Source organism: Molothrus aeneus, chromosome 2, assembly GCF_037042795.1.
Source record: "Molothrus aeneus isolate 106 chromosome 2, BPBGC_Maene_1.0, whole genome shotgun sequence".
Taxonomy (NCBI): domain Eukaryota; kingdom Metazoa; phylum Chordata; class Aves; order Passeriformes; family Icteridae; genus Molothrus; species Molothrus aeneus.
Window position 1 is genome coordinate 102,532,351 of NC_089647.1, and position 21,453 is coordinate 102,553,803.

Consider the following 21,453-nt stretch of genomic DNA (forward strand, 5'->3'; position numbering starts at 1 on the left):
ACTTGGAAGAAAACCTTCCGAGCCCTCCTTCACCCAGCCTTTTGAAATGTCACCTTTTGTGTATCTTTATAGTTTGCTGTACTGTTTTGTATTTGATTAAATTGTACTGTTTTAAAAGCACCAGCACTACAGTATCTGTAGTTTTTCTAACAGAGTTTGTTTTGGATTAGATGTGCATCATATTTCCACTGTTACACATTGAGCTTTTCATTTTCCTAAGAAGCAAAGGCAGCAATAAGAAGTCCTTTGTTTGAAAGAAAATGATGCTTTTATTATTTTTATTCAGTATATTTTCTTATTTGATTATATTGCCTCCTTCATTCATCTAGACACAATGTTATATACTGTTTTCATCATTTATGACTAGAACTAATGATCCTACCCTTTTTAATTATTAAATTTGAATAAAACACTCATTTGTTTGCTTTTAAATTACTTAGTTGTCTTTTAACTGCATGGGAACTGTGCATTCTTTGTAGCACTGTTAAAATGAACTCTGTCTGAATTAGTTACAGTATCTCATTATTTCATGTCATGATTGTTATTATAAAAAGTTTATTTTATTGGAAACCTTTTGTTCAATATATTGTTGTAATTTTGATTCAATATGAAAAACATACTGGTACTAAAATCTGCTTATTGATGCAAATACTGTATAAAGATAAAGAAACTTAAAATTTTGTATTAGCTTTGCTTATATTTTGAAAAATTGTATGTCTTTTTTTGGAGCAATGTTTCTCAGACTTATATTGCAGCTTCCAAGGGTGTTAATGAAATGTTCAAAGAGTTTTAAAAAACATTTAAAATAATTTTAGATAGTATATATTAAATATTGATTACATTCATTGTTTAGATAGAAAAATCAAAGAATATGCTGACTCACTGGGACACCCCCTCAGTTTCTTCAGAACTGGGAGTGCAAAAAGCAGTAATGGCTCCTGTTTATCAAGAGGGAGGTGGGGACCACAGGGCAGAGCCAAGCAGGGACAGAACAGCTACTGAAGGGAGGGGACTTGTTTGCTGCCAGTCAGTGCTGCCAGGGATTTCCTTTTTCCCTGCTGCTGTGAGTAAAGATGGTTGCTTTCCTGTTCTGCAGCCAAGCAACAGTTTAGGAAAGGCTCTGTAAAGACTAATGAACCTGAGGGAGGGTGGTGCATTCAAAATGTTTGAGAAATAATACTCCAAAATATATTGAATTATAGATTTTGTGTCTGTCATTGTGGATTAAGATTGATGCAGGGTCTCATGTGGGACGTTTTCTGTTCTGAAGGCTTTCTTTTCAACCAGAGGGGTCTGAAGACTTTTTCATTCTGTACATGAAAATGAAAGCTGAACTTCTACAGCACAAGGTGGTAGTTACAGCAAGGCTCTCAGTGTGTTGAGCTACTACCAGGAGAGACCATTTAAATGTTTTTACCATGTAAAAATTCTTACTAACCTACTGATTTGCTGATGTAGTCATGATAAATACTGGGGTTTTTTTTTAAAAGGGATCACCTATTTTTAAATTAGGATTTCCCTTTTTTTCTAGTTGGACAAGTTTTGTTTCTTTGGAAATCAGCAGAGAGTTGAGTTTGGCAATGCAAAAGCAATATGGAAAATAAGTGAGACTTCCTAGTATGTTTTGGGACAATCCTACAGGATTTTACCTCCACGTGGCTTGGATTGGATTACAATTTCTGTCCCCTTGGAAGCTCTAGGTGCCCTGAACAGTGAATTTCCTTTGCTGTCCTGTGAGGTACCACAGTCATTCAGTGTCCACAGTTACACTGTGTCTTCATCTCTGACAGGGAGCCACTGGCCTTCAGTAAGTTGGATAGCTCGTGGCTTTCTGGGTTAGACTGAATACCATTTCTTCCTATTGAAGACACCTTCCTGTGCTAAAAGATAAACCAAAATACACATTTGTCAAAGATGTCTAAACCCAAACTGATTTCCAGGATCAGCCAGCAATTTGCCTGGAGGACAAACTGACTTGTATGTCAGGGCTGTTTGTTATACCAAACAGATTCCTCAGACTTGAGCTTTTTTTTTTTATTTTTCCAGAAGTTAGGGCAATATAATTAGAATTTATGTAGTTGCAGCCAGGTTTTCTAGGCTGTAACACAAGGGAAATTCTTTCCCTGTGTCCTCCAGCCCTACAACAGCTTGTCAGGATCACCAGAGGCACATCACTCCTGTAAGTCCAGAACATTTTCATGCTTGACCATTATTTTCCCTACGTAAGATAAACCATAACCTTATGTTGACTGCCACAGTTCTGGTCTCCAAGTCCCCCTCTCCTCTTACCTCCCTTTTCACGCAGGTAAAGTAAAGGCTTTGACTTCTTCCTCTAAATGGAGAAGAGCAAACCCATCTGCACAGTTTGTCTTCCTCTCAGTGCTTCTGCTGGTATGAGCCATGAGCAAACAGCTTGGGCTTAACAAGCGTAAACAGGATCTAGGTCACAAAATCCTCTTGGCTTACAATGAAAAATAATTCAGCAGGCCACTCAGCAAGCCACGAAGTGTTCTTGTTACAGAAGTGCAGGGTATCAGAAAGGTAGCAAACACTGTTGTATTAGTGGTTCAAAAACATCAACAGCTACAGTGTCACAGATGAAAATGTAAAGGATAAGATTTTTGTTTCTCTGAAAGAGAGAGGGAGGGTGTTTAGGATGTTTGTGGTTGTTTTGGGGTTTTTGACCTATTCTTTCCACCAATTTTATTCTTATTTTTGTAGATTTGTCTTGTTTTTAGTGGTTGTAAAGTCTTTTACCTGTCTGGTTTTTGTGTGTGTCTTTCTCCCTTTCTTCCTGCAAGTACTGGCAGTCTTTCTTTGGCCTGGCTGTAGGATACTCACATTAACTCTAATGAGCAACAGAAGAGTTAAGCAGTATCACTGTTTATAGGAGACAGATTTTGAACATTCAAACCTAGAAAACTTGTGTCAGTTTATAGCTGTTGCTCTAAAGGTGGACTTGCAAAGTTTTAACAAGCAAATTTTAAGCATGTATTTTATTTTGTTAGGGCTACATAGCACCTAACACAGCCCTGTTCCAAAACAAGGCAGTAACTGGCTAAAGGATGAGGTTTCCTAAGTGATATTTGTTGTTCCTACATACAGATTGTAAAAAAGTGGCACAGTGGTGGGGCCTTGGCTTGATAGGCATAGATTTGTATCTCTTATCACCAGCTGATGAAAGGCCAACATTCTGGCAATGATCCTGCTTTAAACTTTTTGGGTTTTCTGCTACAGGGTCAAGATTAATATCTAGAAAATGAGAATTTATTATTCTGCACAGGAGCACCCTTTTGCTCTGTCATAAAGTATTGGTAACAGTGCTGGGAGAAGGATCTTTCTATCTATCCTTCAGTCCACATTTAGAGCTTCTCTGCCATCAATACAATGTGAAATGCTTCTGTCGTTAAGTAGTTACTAAGGTCAGAAATTTTAGGTATAGTGAACTCTCTTCAATCCTAGCTCTTCTTTCTTCAAGGAGTAAACTTCCAAAGAGATGGAGGAGAAAAAACTCTTTCAAAGCAGAAGTCAGTATGTTTTAATATTGGATTCTTTTTCGGGTGTATGAAGATACTCTTGTACTTGCTGTTCTGCTCTTTCTTTTTCTTCTGCCTGAGTTTAGCTGTCACACAAACCAAGCCACACAAGGCTTTTGTTTATAGACAGATGTGTTATAAAGTAGACTAAAACAAAGTTTTTGTCTCATTTGATTTTTCTGCATCTGTGTAGACTTAGAAAATCTTGTGAAAAAATGTGATTAAGAGAAGGATCCTATCTGGACTGGAATGATAGCTAGAATTCATTATTATTTTGCAAGGAGGGTACAGTTTATTTGCCTGTGAGTAAATGTTATTTTGTGAGGAGTGTACCCAGGGGAATGAATAATAATAATAGTAATAACAATAATAATAATAATAATAATCTCCAGTTGATTCTCTCATAGCGTGTGTGCTCTGAGGATGCAGCACCTGATTTAACAGCAACTGCAGGCATAAGCTGAAGCTTTTACAGTTAATTCTTAAGCTGTAGAGCAGATGGAAGGACTTGACATTCAATTTAATGCCTACTTATGCACCTTTTGCTGTAAACACTAGACTTTTTCTTTACAATGTTAGTTTATTTAAGGAATTAACTGGATTCTGTTTGTTATTTACTCGTTAAGGCTTCACCAGTAGCTCATGTGATCACTGATTTTGTGGGCATTGGTAATAAACTTTCTGTGCAAAAGGGAAAAAGATGCAATCAGAAGAGTGAATTTTATAAGCACAATACATGTCCATTGTAGATCTGTCCTCTTAGCATGAGTGGGCTTTTAGTCAGTTGAGAATCACGCAGAATGTTAAAACTGCTATTTCTTTAGCTTTCTGAACTATTTCTGGTTTTGGCTTTTACAAATAAAAATGTGTAATATATAAGGATAATCCTGATTATTTCTCTCTCTCTTTTGAACCAGCCTCTTATTCCTAGAAGCCCTACAAGCAGTGTTGCTACTCCATCCAGCACTATCAGCACACCTACAAAAAGAGACAGCTCTGCCCTTCAGGATCTCTACATACCTCCTCCTCCAACAGAACCTTATGTTCCAAGGTAAAAAAGACCATTTTACAGTACAATTTGATTAAAAAATGTTTGTGAAGTAACTGACCATTCTGTTCATAGCCATTTATTAGTCTTCCCTGTAGCTAATACTGTATTAATACTGTATTTTGCAGGTAGACTGGTTATTAAGGGTAGATGTGTTGAATCAGAACCAGAATATTCTGAATCAGTATCTTGTCTGCAAAAAGTAGCCTTTAGAAAAGAAGGTCCAGTACCCTATTTTCTCATATATGGGGTCATCAATTGGCTGCATCAGTCTCATTCTCATTCAGAAGAGCAAAAGTTACCTGTAACCCTGAATCTGTAACTAGGAAAGGAACTCATATTTATCCCCTTGCCCAATAATCATAATGCAGCAAGGGAGTCAGTTAAATGAAGGAAACTTTTCAATTCCAGCAACAGCATTGTTCAGTCCTGCCATAGCATTTTCTTCTCTGATATTTGAGAAATTTCAGGTTTGTGTTTTAGTGTGGCCACTCAGCCAGACTGTGCAGTGACCTTGCTGTTCCCTGTCAGTACAGCTGATACTCTGACCTGCCACCTGGAACAGGCATTTTCATCTCTCCCAGGTCTCTGGACTTGCTGAGCCAAAAGAGCAGCAGATCCTCCTTGCAGATTCATTAGCCTACCTTTACACAGCCACAAATGATTCAGTATAAATCCATAATGTACACAGATTCCTGAATTCCTGAAACTCTGAGAGAATTATGGCCTACAAATAGTGCAAAAAGTAGCTGCCCAGAGTTTTAGGATTGTATTTAAGAGGAATCAGAATTCTTAAAACTGCCATAATCTTAGACACAGGTTATGTCTGTGTCATATGTCCAGTTAATGTATTTTTAAATTAATTCTTGCTTTGCTTTTAGTTACCTTTCTTGGAAAGGTTAAAAGGGCAGCATCTTCTTTCTTGCACCTGAGTGTCTTGTAGCTGAGTTTTTCTTACACTTTCTTACCAGCAACTCCTCTAGCCAGTTAATGAGATATATGACCTGATACTGACAGGACTTCCAGGGCCTTGTCCAAGAGTGAGGTATATGGCAAGTTAAATTGCCTACTGGGGAGGAGAAGTTGAGATTCTATGATAAATTCTTACTCATCAGATATATGGAAAACCTTGCAGGGCACAAGTGTGATTTTGACTTCAGGAGGATGTCAGAAGCCTTTTGTGAAGCCTTAAGCTGTGTCCCATGTTCCTTCCTTATCCTTGCCTCATCTGTACCTGGCTTGGTTTCTGTTTCACAGAAAAAAGAAATATTTCAAATGTGACATGTATAACCAGATGAACTAACACATTTTCTAGTTTGCTATAACTTTTTTTTTTAATTAAATGAGAACATTCTTAGTCATGACACTTGAATTGTGCACAGTAGTTGAATACATATTTTACCTCCCTGATAACAATTCTTTGTTATCCTCACATAAATATTTTAAGGACATGGTTTTCAGAAAATTTACAGAAAAGAACCAAGTACTTAATTCTAATCCATTAATATAAAAAAAGCTGGGGGGAATAAAAACTCACCAAAGAGTAGTCTTAGGCGTGTTTCTCTTTGAATGCAGTAGTCATGGTAAAAACCTAGTGCTCTTGAAACTGATTATGTTTGCCATCACAATATTTTTATTTGATAAGAAGTGCATCCTCATTTTTAAATTTTTTTTGCTAAACATTCACTACTCTTCAGTTTTTAAGTTCTGCTGTAGAAATTGAGAACTTCTAAATGAATTTTGATTATTTTTAATAACATCTCTTAAATCATGATGATAATGCAGTAGTTTGGACCAATTCAGATTAAATCTTATAATACGTATTAGTACAAGCTGTAATCTTGTAGAGAGATTAGGCTTGGTACATTTGAGTTTTTTCATCAGCTTAATCCACATGGACTATTCTTGATTTTACCTGTCTCATAGGGTGTGGTGTTTCAGAATAATTTGTTTGGACATTTCATCAGGTTTTTTGCCCATGATTAACTATATTAAATCGTGTGTATTTTGGGTATTATCAAACTGCTCAACATCTGTTTCTCAGTTTGTTTTTGCCATTCCAAAGGAAGAAAAGCAAACAATCAAGCCTCCTTTTGTTACTGGAATAGAGGAAAAAACTTGATATTTTGATGTAAATTGTAAAACCCAAAGGCTTGGTGATGGTACCCACAGACAGTACAGCTGCTGACATATCCTCTCATGGATGGCATGACAAAAAGGGACCAACACTTGCCATTTGCTGGTTGCTTAGGAGTGCTAGTTGTGTGTTAGTGCCTGCTCATATTTATCAAGCACCTTTGGGGATGGCAACTGGAACCCTCACCTCTAGAGGGCTGTGGCAAAGGGTGTTTGCCTGATGGCTCTGTATTAACTCCATGCTTACAGTAAAGATCCCTCTAGGTCAGGCTGCACTGCCTTCCTTGGGCCAGCCCCTGATGGTGGTTGCAGCATCTATTAGCATCTGGCTGGTTTATGTCAGTGTCCATCCTGTTACCTGCTGGGGTGCCCAGCTCTGTCAGCACAGAAAGGCTCTTTTTGACTGGAGGAGAGCCCACAGCCCTGTTGGGGCTGCACCAGCCTCCTTCTCTAAGCCAACACCATGCCTGCTCTGGGAAAGCAGCTTGGCCAAAGTGAGTGTAGTGATCAGTGGGGGTTTGTGATGCTGCAGTGTCACAGTGAGGCAGGATGGCCTGTTCTCATCCTTCATGGCTGCCTGGGTGCCATGAGGAGGCTTTGCTTGGTGCTCGGATGGAGTCTCAAGGTGCCAGATGAAGTAGGGGGTCAGCATGCTGGCCAGCTTGGAACTCACATGGAAGTTCACAGGGGCTGAAGGATTCCAGCAAGAGCATATGGCCCAGCTTGTCTCTTGATTACCTCTTGAATACCTACTTCTCTCTTGACCACCTTTATTGTGCTGCACAGAAATGGCTGTTTGATCAGGTCTTTTGCAGCCATCTCCAGGCAGTTGTAGCAGCACATTTACTAGATAAGTCCTGGTTAATCTAGTGCAAGAAAGGACTCCTAACCCAGCACTGCTTGCTCTTGTTTGATCCCTTTGACTAGTTTCCATTTTCAAAGAGTGGGGCAGGGGTGAGGAAAGCAAAAAGATTGGGGGCATCTGACACAAAGTGCAAAGTGAGCACTGTCCTGGGGTAGCAGCTGATAAGCAAGTGCTGCACACTGTATGTGAAACTGCATGGATGTGCCTGTACAACTTCTAGACCTGAAATGATTGTGCAAAACTATGTCAGGTGTCTGTACATCCTCTGTGCCTGGTTCTTCTTGATCTGGGATAGTGTGAGGAACCAGACTGAGTTTGCTGATGCTTACTACGTAGACATGTCTTAAAAGTATCCAATGTAAGGCCAGAAATGTAAGGCCAACCTTTCTCCTCTGCCCTAAACCACAAAGTGCTAGGTAGATTCCAGAAAAAAAGAAGAAAAATGAAAAGAGTAATTGCACATCAGTTTTATTTCTATAATAATTTTCAAGAGAAATCCATGAGATGGATAAATCAGTAAAGAACTGAACAAGCAGAAACGTGTGAGGTAGCTGGCATATAAATGCATATACATGCATATATGCTGTGTGCTCCTGATGTGGGGTGGATTTCATGTTTCAGCATATAAAATATTGGCATAGGCCCATGTTTATTGCAATATTCACAGTATAAAAAAATCAGTGTCTTATCTCAATATATTAAAAACTTTTCTTTTTAACTGAAGGGATGAAAAGGGAAATCTCCCCTGTGACGATGTTGGCAGACATATAGTGGGCAAACCGGTTCATACAGGATCTGAATCTCCAAACTCATTTCTGGACCAAGAATATCGGAAACGCTTCAACGTGGTTGAGGAAGATGCAGTTTTGTACTGCTATGAGTATGAGAAAGGAAGAACAAGTGGTCCTGGAAGGAGAGAGAGCACACCGACATATGGTACAGCATTGATCTCATAAAGATAATCACCATTTGTTGATTTTAGGATTTTCATGCATCTGCTTCTGTTTTTAACCATGAAAATACTTCTGGTGGCCATTGATTTTGCTGAGAATTAAATACTACTTTAGTCTAATTTCAGTCAAAGAGCTTATTCTGTTACAGGAAAGAAAAATATTTACTATGATAGGTAAGTCCAGTTTAAAACTGATGGGATTTCTGTATATATATTTTTGCTATCAGCTTAGTTTTCCAGACTATGTTTCAGTATGATTTTATTGAAAAAACATACACCAGAAGCTCATATTTTTTAACTAAAAATTCAGAATGTATTTTCTCTCATTGGAAGGGCAAGATTTGAATAAGTTTGGAATTCAGCTTTGGAAAATTTTTCTTTGGTATAACAACAATCAAACCCCTTCAGATTTACCAAGAGGTGTCTTGCTGCTTTCATGCTGCACTGCTCTCCAAAACTCTATAATTCTTTAGTACCAGAATTGAAGTATGACTGAAGATAGTGGTCTTTTTTTGGTAATACTGTTTTAACCTCCTGTAACTTTCTATATTGCAAGTGTGGCTTTTTACATATAGCAGTTCCTCATTATTTGAGATCATATGTTGTTAAAAAAGGAATTTTGCATGTGAGCACACGTGTATTTGTGCTGCATCCACATCTTGGATTTTGGCTTATTTAGGATGAGAATTCAGGAACAATTTCTGGTGAGAGTTCTGATGCTCAAACCCTTGTACTCCAGCTTATTTTACCCTTGAAACTGTTGGAACTCTTCCTTTACCTAGTGTGGTAACTCGTTTAGCTTTGGACTGGGAGATCTGGTTTTCTGTTGCCAAGTATAAAATTGTACAGACATAGAGTTGGTAGGCTGTGGAAGAAAATGAATAGGATATCTCATGTTTAAAAAAGTTATTTTGACTGCTATAGTATGAGCTGAGCACACAGTTGAACATTTTTTCAACCTACCCACTGTGTTACTTCAGCTTTAAAAGTGAGCACAAGCTGTTAGTTATTGTAACAATCCTGTCATCATATCCCTTTGTGAAGAAAATAGATGTAAATTATGAGGAAGCATAGATTTAGTACATCATGCAGCCAAGCCCCAGAATCACCTAGGAACCTTGATATAAATTGAACTTGAGCAGTGTAAAGTATCCTCAGGACCTGGAGCAATATGCTTGCACAACATGAAAGGTTGCATTTTCACAAAATGCACTCTTTCTACACAAGTACACCATCCCGCTGAAAAATCTTCAGTATCCTTTTGATTTCAAAGTGTTTTCAAGTGTTTTCTAACCATGACCATTCTGTGCAAAATAACTGCTAAGTTTTGAAAATGGATATATCAATTTTATTACTCCAGTATTTCAAATATTACAATTGGTGGCTGCAGTCAGTTCCATTAACAAAGATGTACTCACTGTTCCAGACATTAAATTTTAATACTGGTGGTTGAGAGGGAAGAACACATTTCTTCTTCAAGGACTGCTGAATCTATTATTTTGTTATAGGATAGCTTTTTCTGCCTTTTTTTTTCTGTTAGCAGAAAGGGTCATAAAGACATGGATCAAAGACTCCACTGAAAATCAGTCATTATTTAACACATTTGTTTTACAGTCTTTCACTTTTGATCTCACTTTTTTAATGAATTCAAGTCCATTTTTAATGAATTGTCAAGTTCATTTTCATTTAAGTGTATTTTCTAAAAATATTACCATTTCAGCATTAAATTCTAAAGTTTCCCACATGCATTTGTTAGCATGAGGTTTGTGGGTAGGCATGGCCTTAGGGTTTCACAGAAATCTGGAAAATGACAATAAGACTTTTCTGGTTTATGGTCACCCATTAAAGAAGGTCAGAGAGAGTTCCCAGGCCTAGAGAAATAATTATTTTCAACATGTACTTACCATTAATTTTGTGATGTGTCAACTTTTTTACAAAAATTTTCTCAGTTCTCCTTCATGAGAGGTTAATAAGGCCCTTTGTAATTTCTTTACTGGAATCTTTTGACATTTTTTGACAATGTTAACAAAGATATTTCTCTTTCTTGCTCTTACTGGCTTTGAGGTCTTCCATAGTTGCTGCTAATTGGCCTTGGAAAGCTTCTGTTCATATGCAAGATGAAAATTTTCCTAAGTGTCCTTTCAATGGAAAAGAGATTCGGGAATCCATAGGGGTGTAAAACCAAGGTTGTTAGGAGAGGAAACAAACAAATGAAACTTGAGTTTAAGGAAAGAAACAAATTTGATCATTGCAGTTTTAATGCCAGATACAAAAGCAGGTACTTTGAACAGTTGAAGGTTTTGCAGAAAATTTGTTGTTACTTTTGATAACAGTCAGATTTAAACAATCAGTTTTGTAGCTTTTCTATTTTATTAAGTGTGCGGTTAATATTAACAAGATACGATGTGTTTAGCCTCACAAAGAAAAGAAGGTTTTATTTCTAGAAAAAGAAACTGTTGAGAGCTGTTTCTGATCAAGTAAACATGAGCCAAATGCATCCCCGCTCAGGAAATTACTCTGTGCACTAAATCTCACCAGCTTCAATCAGACTTAAATATGTGTCCCTAAATAGTAAAATTAATGATAAGAGAAAATTATGATTTTCCCGAGTAGTGAAGTATTTGTGACCTGATCCTGTGATCTGAATAGAATGTACAACTTTTTTTGTCAATATTTTTTTTAAGATGATAAAAACTTTTATCATTATGCTGGCTGAATGGTGTTGGTGTGTTTTCCATGGACACAATACTTCAGCAGGGAATGTTTGTTTTCATTATAAACATGTATCTTTTTTTCAGTGTATCATGAATTTAACCTCAAAATGTGGAGTAAAATTTAATGTAGGAATTTTCTACTAAAATAATTTACAGGACTTTTGAAGTTTTTACTTTAAGCTTTGCTACTTTTAAATTCAAACTGTTTACTTGCTTTTTGGATTTGTGACTGCTAGATTGATTTTAAAAGAGCAAGCGCTGATCTTGACTGAAAACATTTTGTTTTCAGTCTGTCACATAATATGCCATGTGCTATGCTTCTCTGTTTTGTTTCAATATATTATTTACATACACTTTGTTTCAATACACTGTTTAACTTGCTAAAGAATTCAGTCCATTCTAAGACCATTCTAAGTGGCCCCACTAAGTTCCTTAGCACACTTACTTTACTGATTTCCAGCTATATACGTGAAGTCCCTAAACAGAAATCATAGTTTACAGCATTTTTGAAAATCAATTCAGCAGCTTCCAGTCAAAATTTAAAAGACAGAATAATCTTCAGCTATTCTTTTTATTACTGTCTGAAGTCAAAGTGAATTTAGCAATAATAATGTACTTTTCTTTCTGTGGATGAAATGGTACAAAAGACATGACATGTAGAGGTTTTCTATTTCCTTTCTCAGTCACTGATGGATCTTGTAAGCCCACCAGCAAATATGCTATTTGTGAAGGTACTTCAGTGATATGCCCAAGTTTCTATTACCAACAATTCCCATGTGCTTTAAAACAGTTCTCCCATGTGTGTGCCAGGGGCTTCCAGAATAAGAAATAGATACTGCTCAGTGAGAGCTGAAGTAATTTGAATGTGTTTTCAGTATCAGACGTCATTCCACTGATGACTTTGTAGGGCTCTGGATTTATTTTCTAAACTTAAAAAAAAATTCCATTAAATACTTAGCTGCTTCTTTTCTGTTAAAGAGAACAGAACTCCTGTCTTAACCTCTTGTTCAGAGGCAACGCTGGATCCTCTTTCATAAGCAACCCTGTAGAATTGCAGCTTAGCACATAATTTGTTCTTTCTTCTAAAGAATGTTGGTTTAATGCTGCCTTATGGTGCATGATCTCAATTTTTTCCTCTATTTCCAGGGAAGCTGAGGCCTATTTCTATGCCAGTAGAATATAACTGGGTGGGAGATTATGAAGACCCCAATAAAATAAAAAGAGATACTAGGAGAGGTAAGTAATCTGAACACACATCTTATACAAGGCAAGGTTTTATCTTGCTTTAAGCTATATATTTTCAACATCATTTTGCTGCTTGCTTAGCTATATATGTTTGTGAACCTGTTTTGGTATTTTCTTTTTTATATATGCTTAATTTTTTGCAGAGTATTTTAGAATTGAGGAAGTTGGCTGGAAAACATTCTAGAGCAGAATGGGATTTAACTGAAAATCAAGAGGATAAGTTCTTCTGGGTTGAGAGGCTTGGATACATAACTCCATGTACAAAATTATGGCCTCTAAGACTGCTCTTATCAGCCAGGAACAAGATGTTACAGCAATGATAGCTATTTCTGTAAAAATATTAACTAAATATTCACTAGGGATCAAAAAAGGAAGTACTTAGGAATTATTAGGAAAATAATACAAGACCAAATTTAGTAGCATTCTTATGCTGCCGTGTCAGTTGTCATGCTATGTATGTGCAATTCCAGTCTCTTAATCTCTTAAGACAAATACAATTGAATTCAAGAAAGTTTAGGAGACAACAAAAATTAATCAGATGCCTGAATTGACTTCTGAACTGGGGCCAGTTACACAGGCTGGCCAATATCAGTTTGGGAGCAGGACATAATAAAGGTTTATAAAAGCTTGTGTGGAGTGAAGTAAGGAAATAGCTTTGTCAGTGTTTAATCTGAAACAAGAGCAAAGAGTTCAAATATCTCTGTCAGATGCTGGATAAAAAGAAAATGAGCTGGTGCAGTTCATGTTCAAGCTGGAGAACATCTTGCCACAGGAGGTTGTGGGTACTAGAAGTTCACATTAGTGCAGGGAAAGACGGACAATTTTGTGAAAAAGAAATTGGATGAGGTTTCCTAAATTGACAGACATTGCTTCTGGGTCAGCTACAAATTGGTACATGCTGGAAGAGTATTCAGGGAAAGTATGTATGATATGGTGAATGATCCCCAATGAACATTCAGAGCAAATTACTGTAAAATGTGTGGTGCCACTGACTTTTGTATTAATTATGACTCCTGATTTAAAAAGTAGCAAAACTCCAAAAATTATCATAGGTCCGTCATTGCTCATTTTTTTAAAACTCCAAGACAAAATTTATTGGTGTGCATCTTCTTTTATATTTTGTTCCCTTTATTTAAAACATACAGGAAAACTTTAGGAGTCGTGAATTTTCCCTACCAGAAGTTTGCTTTCTTATTATATCTGAACCAAAAAAGCATATGGGTTGTGTTAATTAAATAGTCCCAAAGAGTTAAAATTGGCAGTGGATCTTAGCAAGAATATTGCATGTTCTGGAAGCAGGATTTACATGCATGTAAAAGTTCCCAATGATGTTTTGCATTACTTTCCTTTCAACAGAAAATTCATTGCTTCGCTACATGAGCAATGAGAAAATAGGTCAAGAAGATTACATGTTTCAAAGGAATAGCAAAAAGGATACTGGGAAAAAGTCCAAAAAGAAGGGAGACAAGAGTAGTAGTCCAAGTCATTACTCGCTGTTGCCTAGTTTACAAATGGAGTCATTGAGGCAAGAAGTCATGGGCACACCTGGACCAGAAACTGCTCTGTACCATGTGAGTAAAAATAACATTAACAAAAGTCATTGCTCTGTGCTTGTGGTAAGAGATAGTCTTGGTTTAAACTTCTTGGTTTAATCTTTAAACCTTCTCTGGACTGCTACTGTTGCACTGATTTATGTTCTTCAGACAATAACTAAGTCTCAAAGAAATATTTTAGAATTCTTGATTTTGCTGTTAAGCTGAAGGGTGGACAGCATTATTTTATTTCCTGTATTAGAAAATGGCACTTTTGAAATGCAGTGTGGTATCTCTGCCTTGACTGACTTGCTGCTGATGGAAAAGGAAGCAGCAGCAGTTTCCTGACTGGCTAGATTCCTTCTTCCCAGCATCCCCATCACTGCAATATGCTAAGTGTTGTCAGACAGCCCCTTTACTACAGGTACTTGGAAGGCCTGATAATGGCAGGAAAACTTGTGGGGGGTTTTTGTTTTCCTTTGAGGTAAGAGGAGCTCTAATGCATGTAACTGTTTTTAACATACAGCCCTCAGGAATGCAGGTATAAATGTGAAGGTAGCAGTTCTGCTGGGTATGCAAAAGGAAAATTGCAGTAACTTGCTCATTTTTAAGTGTGTCCAAAAATGGAGTTAGAAGATCACAACATATTTTAGATGTGATAAGACATTCACCCCATAGCTCTTTCCATGTATCGAGAGAATACTCATCTCTCAGTGACATTTGTTTCTCAGTATATGTTAAATTCCTGACACTATGCAGTAACAAAATCTTTTATTTTAAGGTACCATCTTTTTTTTTTCCTTTGGTTCCTCCATAACCTAGTAAGTCTAGTTTCCAAATTCTGTACAAAAAATAAATGATGTACACAGGAACTGGTGGATTCTCAAAGCTCTGGTTTGGAAGTTAATGAGCAACAGCAAGCATAGAATTGACAACAAGCATTTTTCATTTACTTTGGATATCCATCCACAAAACACTTGAAATGTTACCACCCCAAATTCCACCAGCTAATCCTTCTTGTGCCTCATTGCCATTGCCATCTCTCTCTGTAATGCCACTAAATCTTCAGCATCTGTTTGAAAGTTTAGTTGGAACTTATTCCTTTATAAAAATAAATAAAGGTTATCCATTCTTTGGAATACAAATCAGTATTGATCTTTTAACTGGTTATGGAAGAAAATGCTTGAAGTAAACAGAAAAAGGAATCTTAGACTATTGATTTGGTTATGGAGCAAAATGCTCGAAGCAAACAAAAAAAAGGAATCTTGGACTATTGATTTGTCCAAGAAATGGGAAATGGAAAGGAGCCCTTCACAAAGCATTTACAGTGCTCTGCAGCTGAATATTGCTGATGCTGCCTCTGGAAGCTGGCTGCTATCATGCAGTTCCAGAGTTTCTATTTAGTGGTAATGACACCCAAGTATTCTGGTGCATATTTCTTTTGCCACATAGCAGAGTCCAAGGTTTTGTAATAAATTGGGCAGAACTTTTCTTCCATCTTAAATAAACAGTGCAGTGAGCACACAAAGAATGGGGGAAGTACAGATAACACACAAGGAACTCCTATCTGTTTGCAGTAAAATTTTATTAAGCTGTAGATAACGAATCAGACAATGAAAACATACTTTATGTTCAAATTGCATCTTAAGGATCACTAAAAGAGTGGAAAGAGTGGCTGTCCTATTGCAATTTTCTTTTTACAATCAGCAGCTACCTAGTTTTTCCCAAAGATTTCAGATTATTTGTAAATGGAAGCCTCTGGATACACATGAGTTGAGAGTAAAAGAGCTACCCTGATAGTAGTGAAAGAGATGGAGGGTTCTTTTTTGTTTGGTCTGGGTTTTTTCAGAAGTCAAAGTTTTCATCATGCTAGAATATCAGGAGAAGAGAGAATACTATGACTCTGTGCTGTGTATACCACAAGCCAGTAGATTTTCCTAAAGTAAAGAGCAGCCTCTACCACGTGGCTTTAGTTAAATTTGAACCTTTAGTGCCTCAATTGTTTGCATAAGGTCCCAGTGCTAAAGAACACTCCACCAGGCTTATTAAGTTGCTCAAATCCCTCATTGCTCTTGTTTTTAAGAGTATTCATCTGTTAGCTTGTGTTTACCTGGCTTCTATGTCCACCCATAGTTTTAAATGTACCATTATCCATTATTCTCTGTATTTAAACATCTTTTGTTACCAAATTTATCTCTCAGTATAGGATTTTACAGGTTATAATCAAATAATTTTGTAGACTCCTCTTGCTTGCAAGAGTTATAATGAGCTTCTTAGGTTTTTCTTCAAAAATTGTTTTCACATCCTTTCCTCATTCTCAAAATTCTTTCAAATCTTCATCTTTAATCCTAAACTGTCTTTCTTAAGCATCCTTCCTAAAGTATGTATGCCAGCACAGCACATAAATTTCCAGAAGCTGCTTGGAAAGGTTACATAACCATTGCTGTTCAGTACTTCGCTATTTAAATGCTCAAAGGACTGATTACTGATTTTATCCATAGCCTTGGAATGAGAGTATGTTTGTTACTTCGTTTTAGTTTTATTTTTTCTGTAATGTTATTATTTCAAATCACTTATAGACAAGATGGATATTCCCAATCTAAAAGCTTTTATCTTGCATTCTTTGTTCTTAAATACAGTAAATTGTATATGGTTGGTCATGTTGAAACATGTAACTTCCTGGGTATGCTTGCTGAATAATCCATGTCTCTGAAGCAGCCCTAAGTATGAAATATGTGAGAGTAAGGACTCTGGACTCTAACTGGTCCCCCATGATTCTCAAGTCCATAACAAAGGAGTATTGAAGCTCCAGGAATCTGGGGTCTGGTGTGGGGTCTCCTTGTTCTGAAATTATATTTTTAATATGTGTATTCTGTGAAATAGAAAGCATGCATGTTTCATTTCTTCTTTTTTTTTCTATTTTCCCTTTTACTGAATTCCCTGGAGCAAAAGCCATGCTGCTCACTCAGCAGTAAGATTTTGTGTCATTCTCTGGTCTTTGATTCTGTGTTACCTTTATTCAATGATGTTTTCATTCCTTTTTGACTCCATTGATACAAATGTTACATAATTTTGGACCAAAACGCATCCCACTGGTTAATGATGAATTCTTTGACAATTCCAGGCCTCTTTCCTTTTGAATTTTGCAGCTATTGACGTGAGCAGGTTGATTACCTTTTTACTGTAAAGCTTTTACAATTATGCTGACTTCAGCTCCTTCTGCTGCTTTTATGTATAGCTCTATAGAAAAGAAAAATCTTTGATCAAAAAAATACACTGCTGAATTAAATTACCACAGCAGAAATGGTATTATTTTTTGTGCTGTAAACAAAGTGGATGGTGTTAAAAAAATTACCATGGTAATGTAGAAGTGCCTGGTTGTTGTTTGCTAAAAGCTATTCTGTAAAATGCCAGCAGATTCAAATTGTTATATTCTAAAGTGATCACGAGATTGTGACAGTCTAGCATTTTTCTGACTGTCAGGATACTAAACTTGCATAAAATTACTGGTTTCAAAAGTTTTTATTGTATTACTGACCTGTCAATGCAATCAAAACTGCCTGGTCAAGGGTACATTTCAGTTGCAGCCTTGAAAAGTGAACAGGGTTTGCTTGTGTTTGCTGAACGTAACCAATGTCATAGCTGATACCATAGCAAAACAAAAACTAATTTGTGTTGTGTCTGTGAACTAAACATCTCTTGTATCCTCTTCTGGTGTTTCTGAACCCTCATATATATTTTTTCTGCACTGCTTTGGGTTTTTTTTTCCCATCCTAGAAATTGTTTTTGGCGTTTTGTTGATTTCTAGACAAGTTGTTGTTCTTGCATTCTATTTTTCTTCCTCAGTATTGTAAAAGAAACCAACACAGAGTGTTAATGTTTTTATTAAGCTGAGGCAAACTGTTTGAGCTGTTGCTAATCTGATGTGCAAGCAGGTGTTCAATGTGATCTATTTCTGTAAGTAGAGAACAGCACATTTTGTCTTGAACTTTTGGGGCACAAGAGATGAAAACTCTGATATATTATTGTAGTTTCTCAGGTTCATTATGTTTTCTGTAAAGGAATTTTCTTGGTGTGTTGTGCTTTGTTTTTGTTGAAGGAAAATAATGTTGTTATTTAGGAGGGAGATAGAGTCATAGGTCGAAAGAAGTTCAGTGTCAGGTTAGTAATAATTTGCTGCTAACTGGATCAATACAACTTTCCCTTAGCCTAGAAGCAGCATTGCAATGTGAAGAAAAGCTTACAGGCTATTGTTTGTGGTAGTAAGTGAGATTACTTTTTCTTGCATAACTCCCTGCTGTATACAATAGGCTGTAACCTACACAGATAAACTTATATTATTGACCTTGTTTCTTCTCCCTTCCTGCATCCCATTATCTCTGCATTTTCCAGTGTATGCTCAGTTGTTCATGTGTTCTTACCAATACATAGTGACTCGCTAGTTGTGGGAAAATTGACAGAAAAATAATAGTTTCTCACTATGCTGTAATAACCAGACTATTTAAATTTGTTTAATTAATAGTGGAGTTTTCTTAGTTATTTTATTTGCATTTGAAAAGAAGGTAAGTTTAGTAGCAAAACTGGCCACTTGGAAGTTCATGTATCTGAAACAGGTCACTCAGTAATGGGTTGAGCAGATAAATCAATGTTTTGTACCTTTGGGAGTTTGCTAACTTTACATGTGCAGATATGTACACATGCACTTTAATGTTCCAGTTCTACTTTTAATAAGGGAGAAATGAAATAAAAGCTATCAGCTGGAGTTGTGCTGCAAATTGCATTAAGTTGGTCCAACGTTGGTAAACTTCTTTTTTTTTCCTCTTTAGCAATATATAACCATCCCTGTGGTTAAAATGCAGCCTGATAACTCTTAATCACGTAATTAACAGCAATACTTGCTGCAGTGAGCACCCATGGAGAGCCAGGCTCTCTCCTTCCTACTCTGCCAGTGAGGCAGCAAGGACCAAGGGTGTGAGCAGGGCTCAGTTTGAGCTGTTCCTCCCTCCAGAACTCCCAAGGTGGCTGTGCCAGGTCAGCTCCTTGGGTTTTCTCAGCAGAGCTGGTGGGGCAGCATCAGCCTGGGTCAGCTGGCTGCAACAGTGATCTTGTTGAGAATACTTCAAGTGAAGAAGATTTGTTTATGGACCTATTGCAAAAGTCAATTTTTAGCTAATAATATTAATTGGAAAGGAGACAGTAACTTTTAGCCAAAACAACTTCTACTTAAATCATGTGTATTTCCAGGTGTTTCTTGCCTCCTACAAACACCTCCAGAAAAAATACAGGAAAATGCTTTCTAAAAGTTGAATTCAAAATGTATGTGTCTAGGTGTTATCAATACAGAGAAGAATTTGCCAAAAACTCATGATTTTGAAAACTTCAGATCTAACTGAAGTGGTTGATTTTCCCTTACTTCTGTTCCTTTCTGCAGAAAGGCTGAAAGGAAGTAAAAAGTGAAAATACTTAAACTACATTGTTTTTGATGAAAATTCTTGAATAAAATATGCATGTGTTTATAAAACCTTTAATCACAGTACCCAATAACTAGCACTTTAAAAAGTGCAGAGCATGTGCATATAGTTTCCTAATAAACTTATGTGCAAGCTACCCATCAACCTATTGCAAAAAATCTTCTTTGTAAAAATGCTATCTAAAAAACATTAAGTAGTGCAGAATGATTTAGTAAAAAAGCAGCCCTAACAAAACTACCCCACTGAAAAACTAGCAGTTTCCTACAATTGTAAACATCACAGTATTTAAAGAATTTCTGTTCAGTTAATTTTTTTGTTATGGGTATTTGTAAATAAACTAAAAATTTGTAGAGAACAAATTAAAAATCAGTTGCACAGATTTTAAGTAGGTGTCTGAAATTTTGAATGTCATTGTACCATTACAACAGATGGAGTTGGTTTTTTCTTAAAAATTTTCGTCTTAAAAATGTCTGGAGTCCAACTATGGCAGTATTTAAATAACAAGCCTCCCTTTTTCTTTTTCTCCTCCCTGTTTTCACAGTAGTCTATAGTTAGCATGTAGTTGTTATAGAATAAAAATATAGCAGTTGGTATCAAAGTTCAGTTTAACTTAAGTACATAGTAAAAAATATTTTCCAATAGAATCTCCATAAATTTTGTTAATATTTGAATTAGTGTTATTTCTTTGCTGTCGTCTTTCATCTCCATTTAAATATATGTATTAAAATAATACTGAAACTTGCAGATAGATTACAGACTTATGTGCTTTAATTATCTGCGAAGGAAATCTTAAACTCTTCTTTGAAAATGTAAGCATTATGTAATGTAAATAATTATAGTTGTGTTCCAGTTAAAAACCATTGGCATTTTATATTCCCAGCTAAGAAAGTCCACTGGATTTCAAGTAACTGTCCAGAAATGAAAGAAACATAATGAACAGTTTTAGAAATAGTCTTGAAAAATTTCAGTGTCTAATTACCACAATAAGAAATTATTTTAAAAATTATTTCTTCACTACTTTGTTGCAAATTAGCCCTTTACAGCTGAAATATAATTGTGCACACTCTATTGTGCTTCTACTCTAAAGGCAGAAAAATGCAAGTCTTTACTAAAAGTAGCACATAGGCTGTTAAAACGTCACAAGTGAACAAACTGTAATTTCTTCTGATGTCTAGACTGTTCAAAGACAGCTGTCTCAGACTGCACTGGGAGGAGACTCCTGGGTGTCTCAGTGGCAAAGCCCAAGACTCTGAGCTGCTGTGGTGCCTGGGTTTCTCCTCAAGTACTTGATGTTCATGAAGCTCCAGCAGAGCTTGCCTGGTAAGAGCTAAGCACCTGGATGTCCCTCTCTGGAGGTGACTGGAGCATTTAAGACATTTACATCTTTCTTCTCTAGGTTATACTGGTCACATCTCAGCTAAGTTTTTGTAGCCTTAGGGGGTTGTTTGTCTTGTTCTAGGACTTCAGCTCCTTGCTCCCTTTTCCATCAGTGAGCATGTAAAGAGGAAATAAGGCTGTGGTGGTAGCTAGGTCCACATGTGTGGAAATGGAAGGAACTCGCTGCATTGCAGTAGAAAATGAGCTGAGGAGGCTTATGAAGTTATAGAATAATCTGATTTGGAGTTATTTTAAAAGCCTCAAAGTCTATTCAGAGGCAAAATTGTTAGTAAAATGTTTCATATAATGCAATGCAGAGAAGCAAATGCAGTTGTGCTATGAACACATCATAAGCTTCTATCCGTTTCTCATCTGCCTAGTCTATGGTTCAGGTATAGACAGCCCTTTGCTCTGAGAGACATTTAGAAAGAACAATGCTGAAAAAGTTAAGGGAAAAGTAGGATAAGGAAAAGAAACATAATAGGAAATTTTACCTATTGCCTTTATGAGTCTGAAACACCATAATGTCCTCCAGCCACATTGGCCATGGGCAGCTTTGAATGCCTACACATGTGGG

General features: G+C 36.7%; 1 protein-coding gene across 8 annotated transcripts in view; it reads left to right on the forward strand.

Annotated features, from left to right (window-relative positions):
* Positions 1–21,453, forward strand: part of CNKSR2 (connector enhancer of kinase suppressor of Ras 2) — a 207,655-nt gene that overhangs the window by 116,854 nt on the left and 69,348 nt on the right. For all 8 annotated transcript variants that reach the window (XM_066545420.1, XM_066545422.1, XM_066545421.1 and 5 more), the window contains 4 exons: positions 4,454–4,587; positions 8,310–8,521; positions 12,398–12,487; positions 13,853–14,067. In XM_066545420.1, the coding sequence (XP_066401517.1) occupies positions 4,454–4,587; positions 8,310–8,521; positions 12,398–12,487; positions 13,853–14,067 (651 nt within the window). The remainder of the gene's footprint in view (positions 1–4,453; positions 4,588–8,309; positions 8,522–12,397; positions 12,488–13,852; positions 14,068–21,453) is intronic.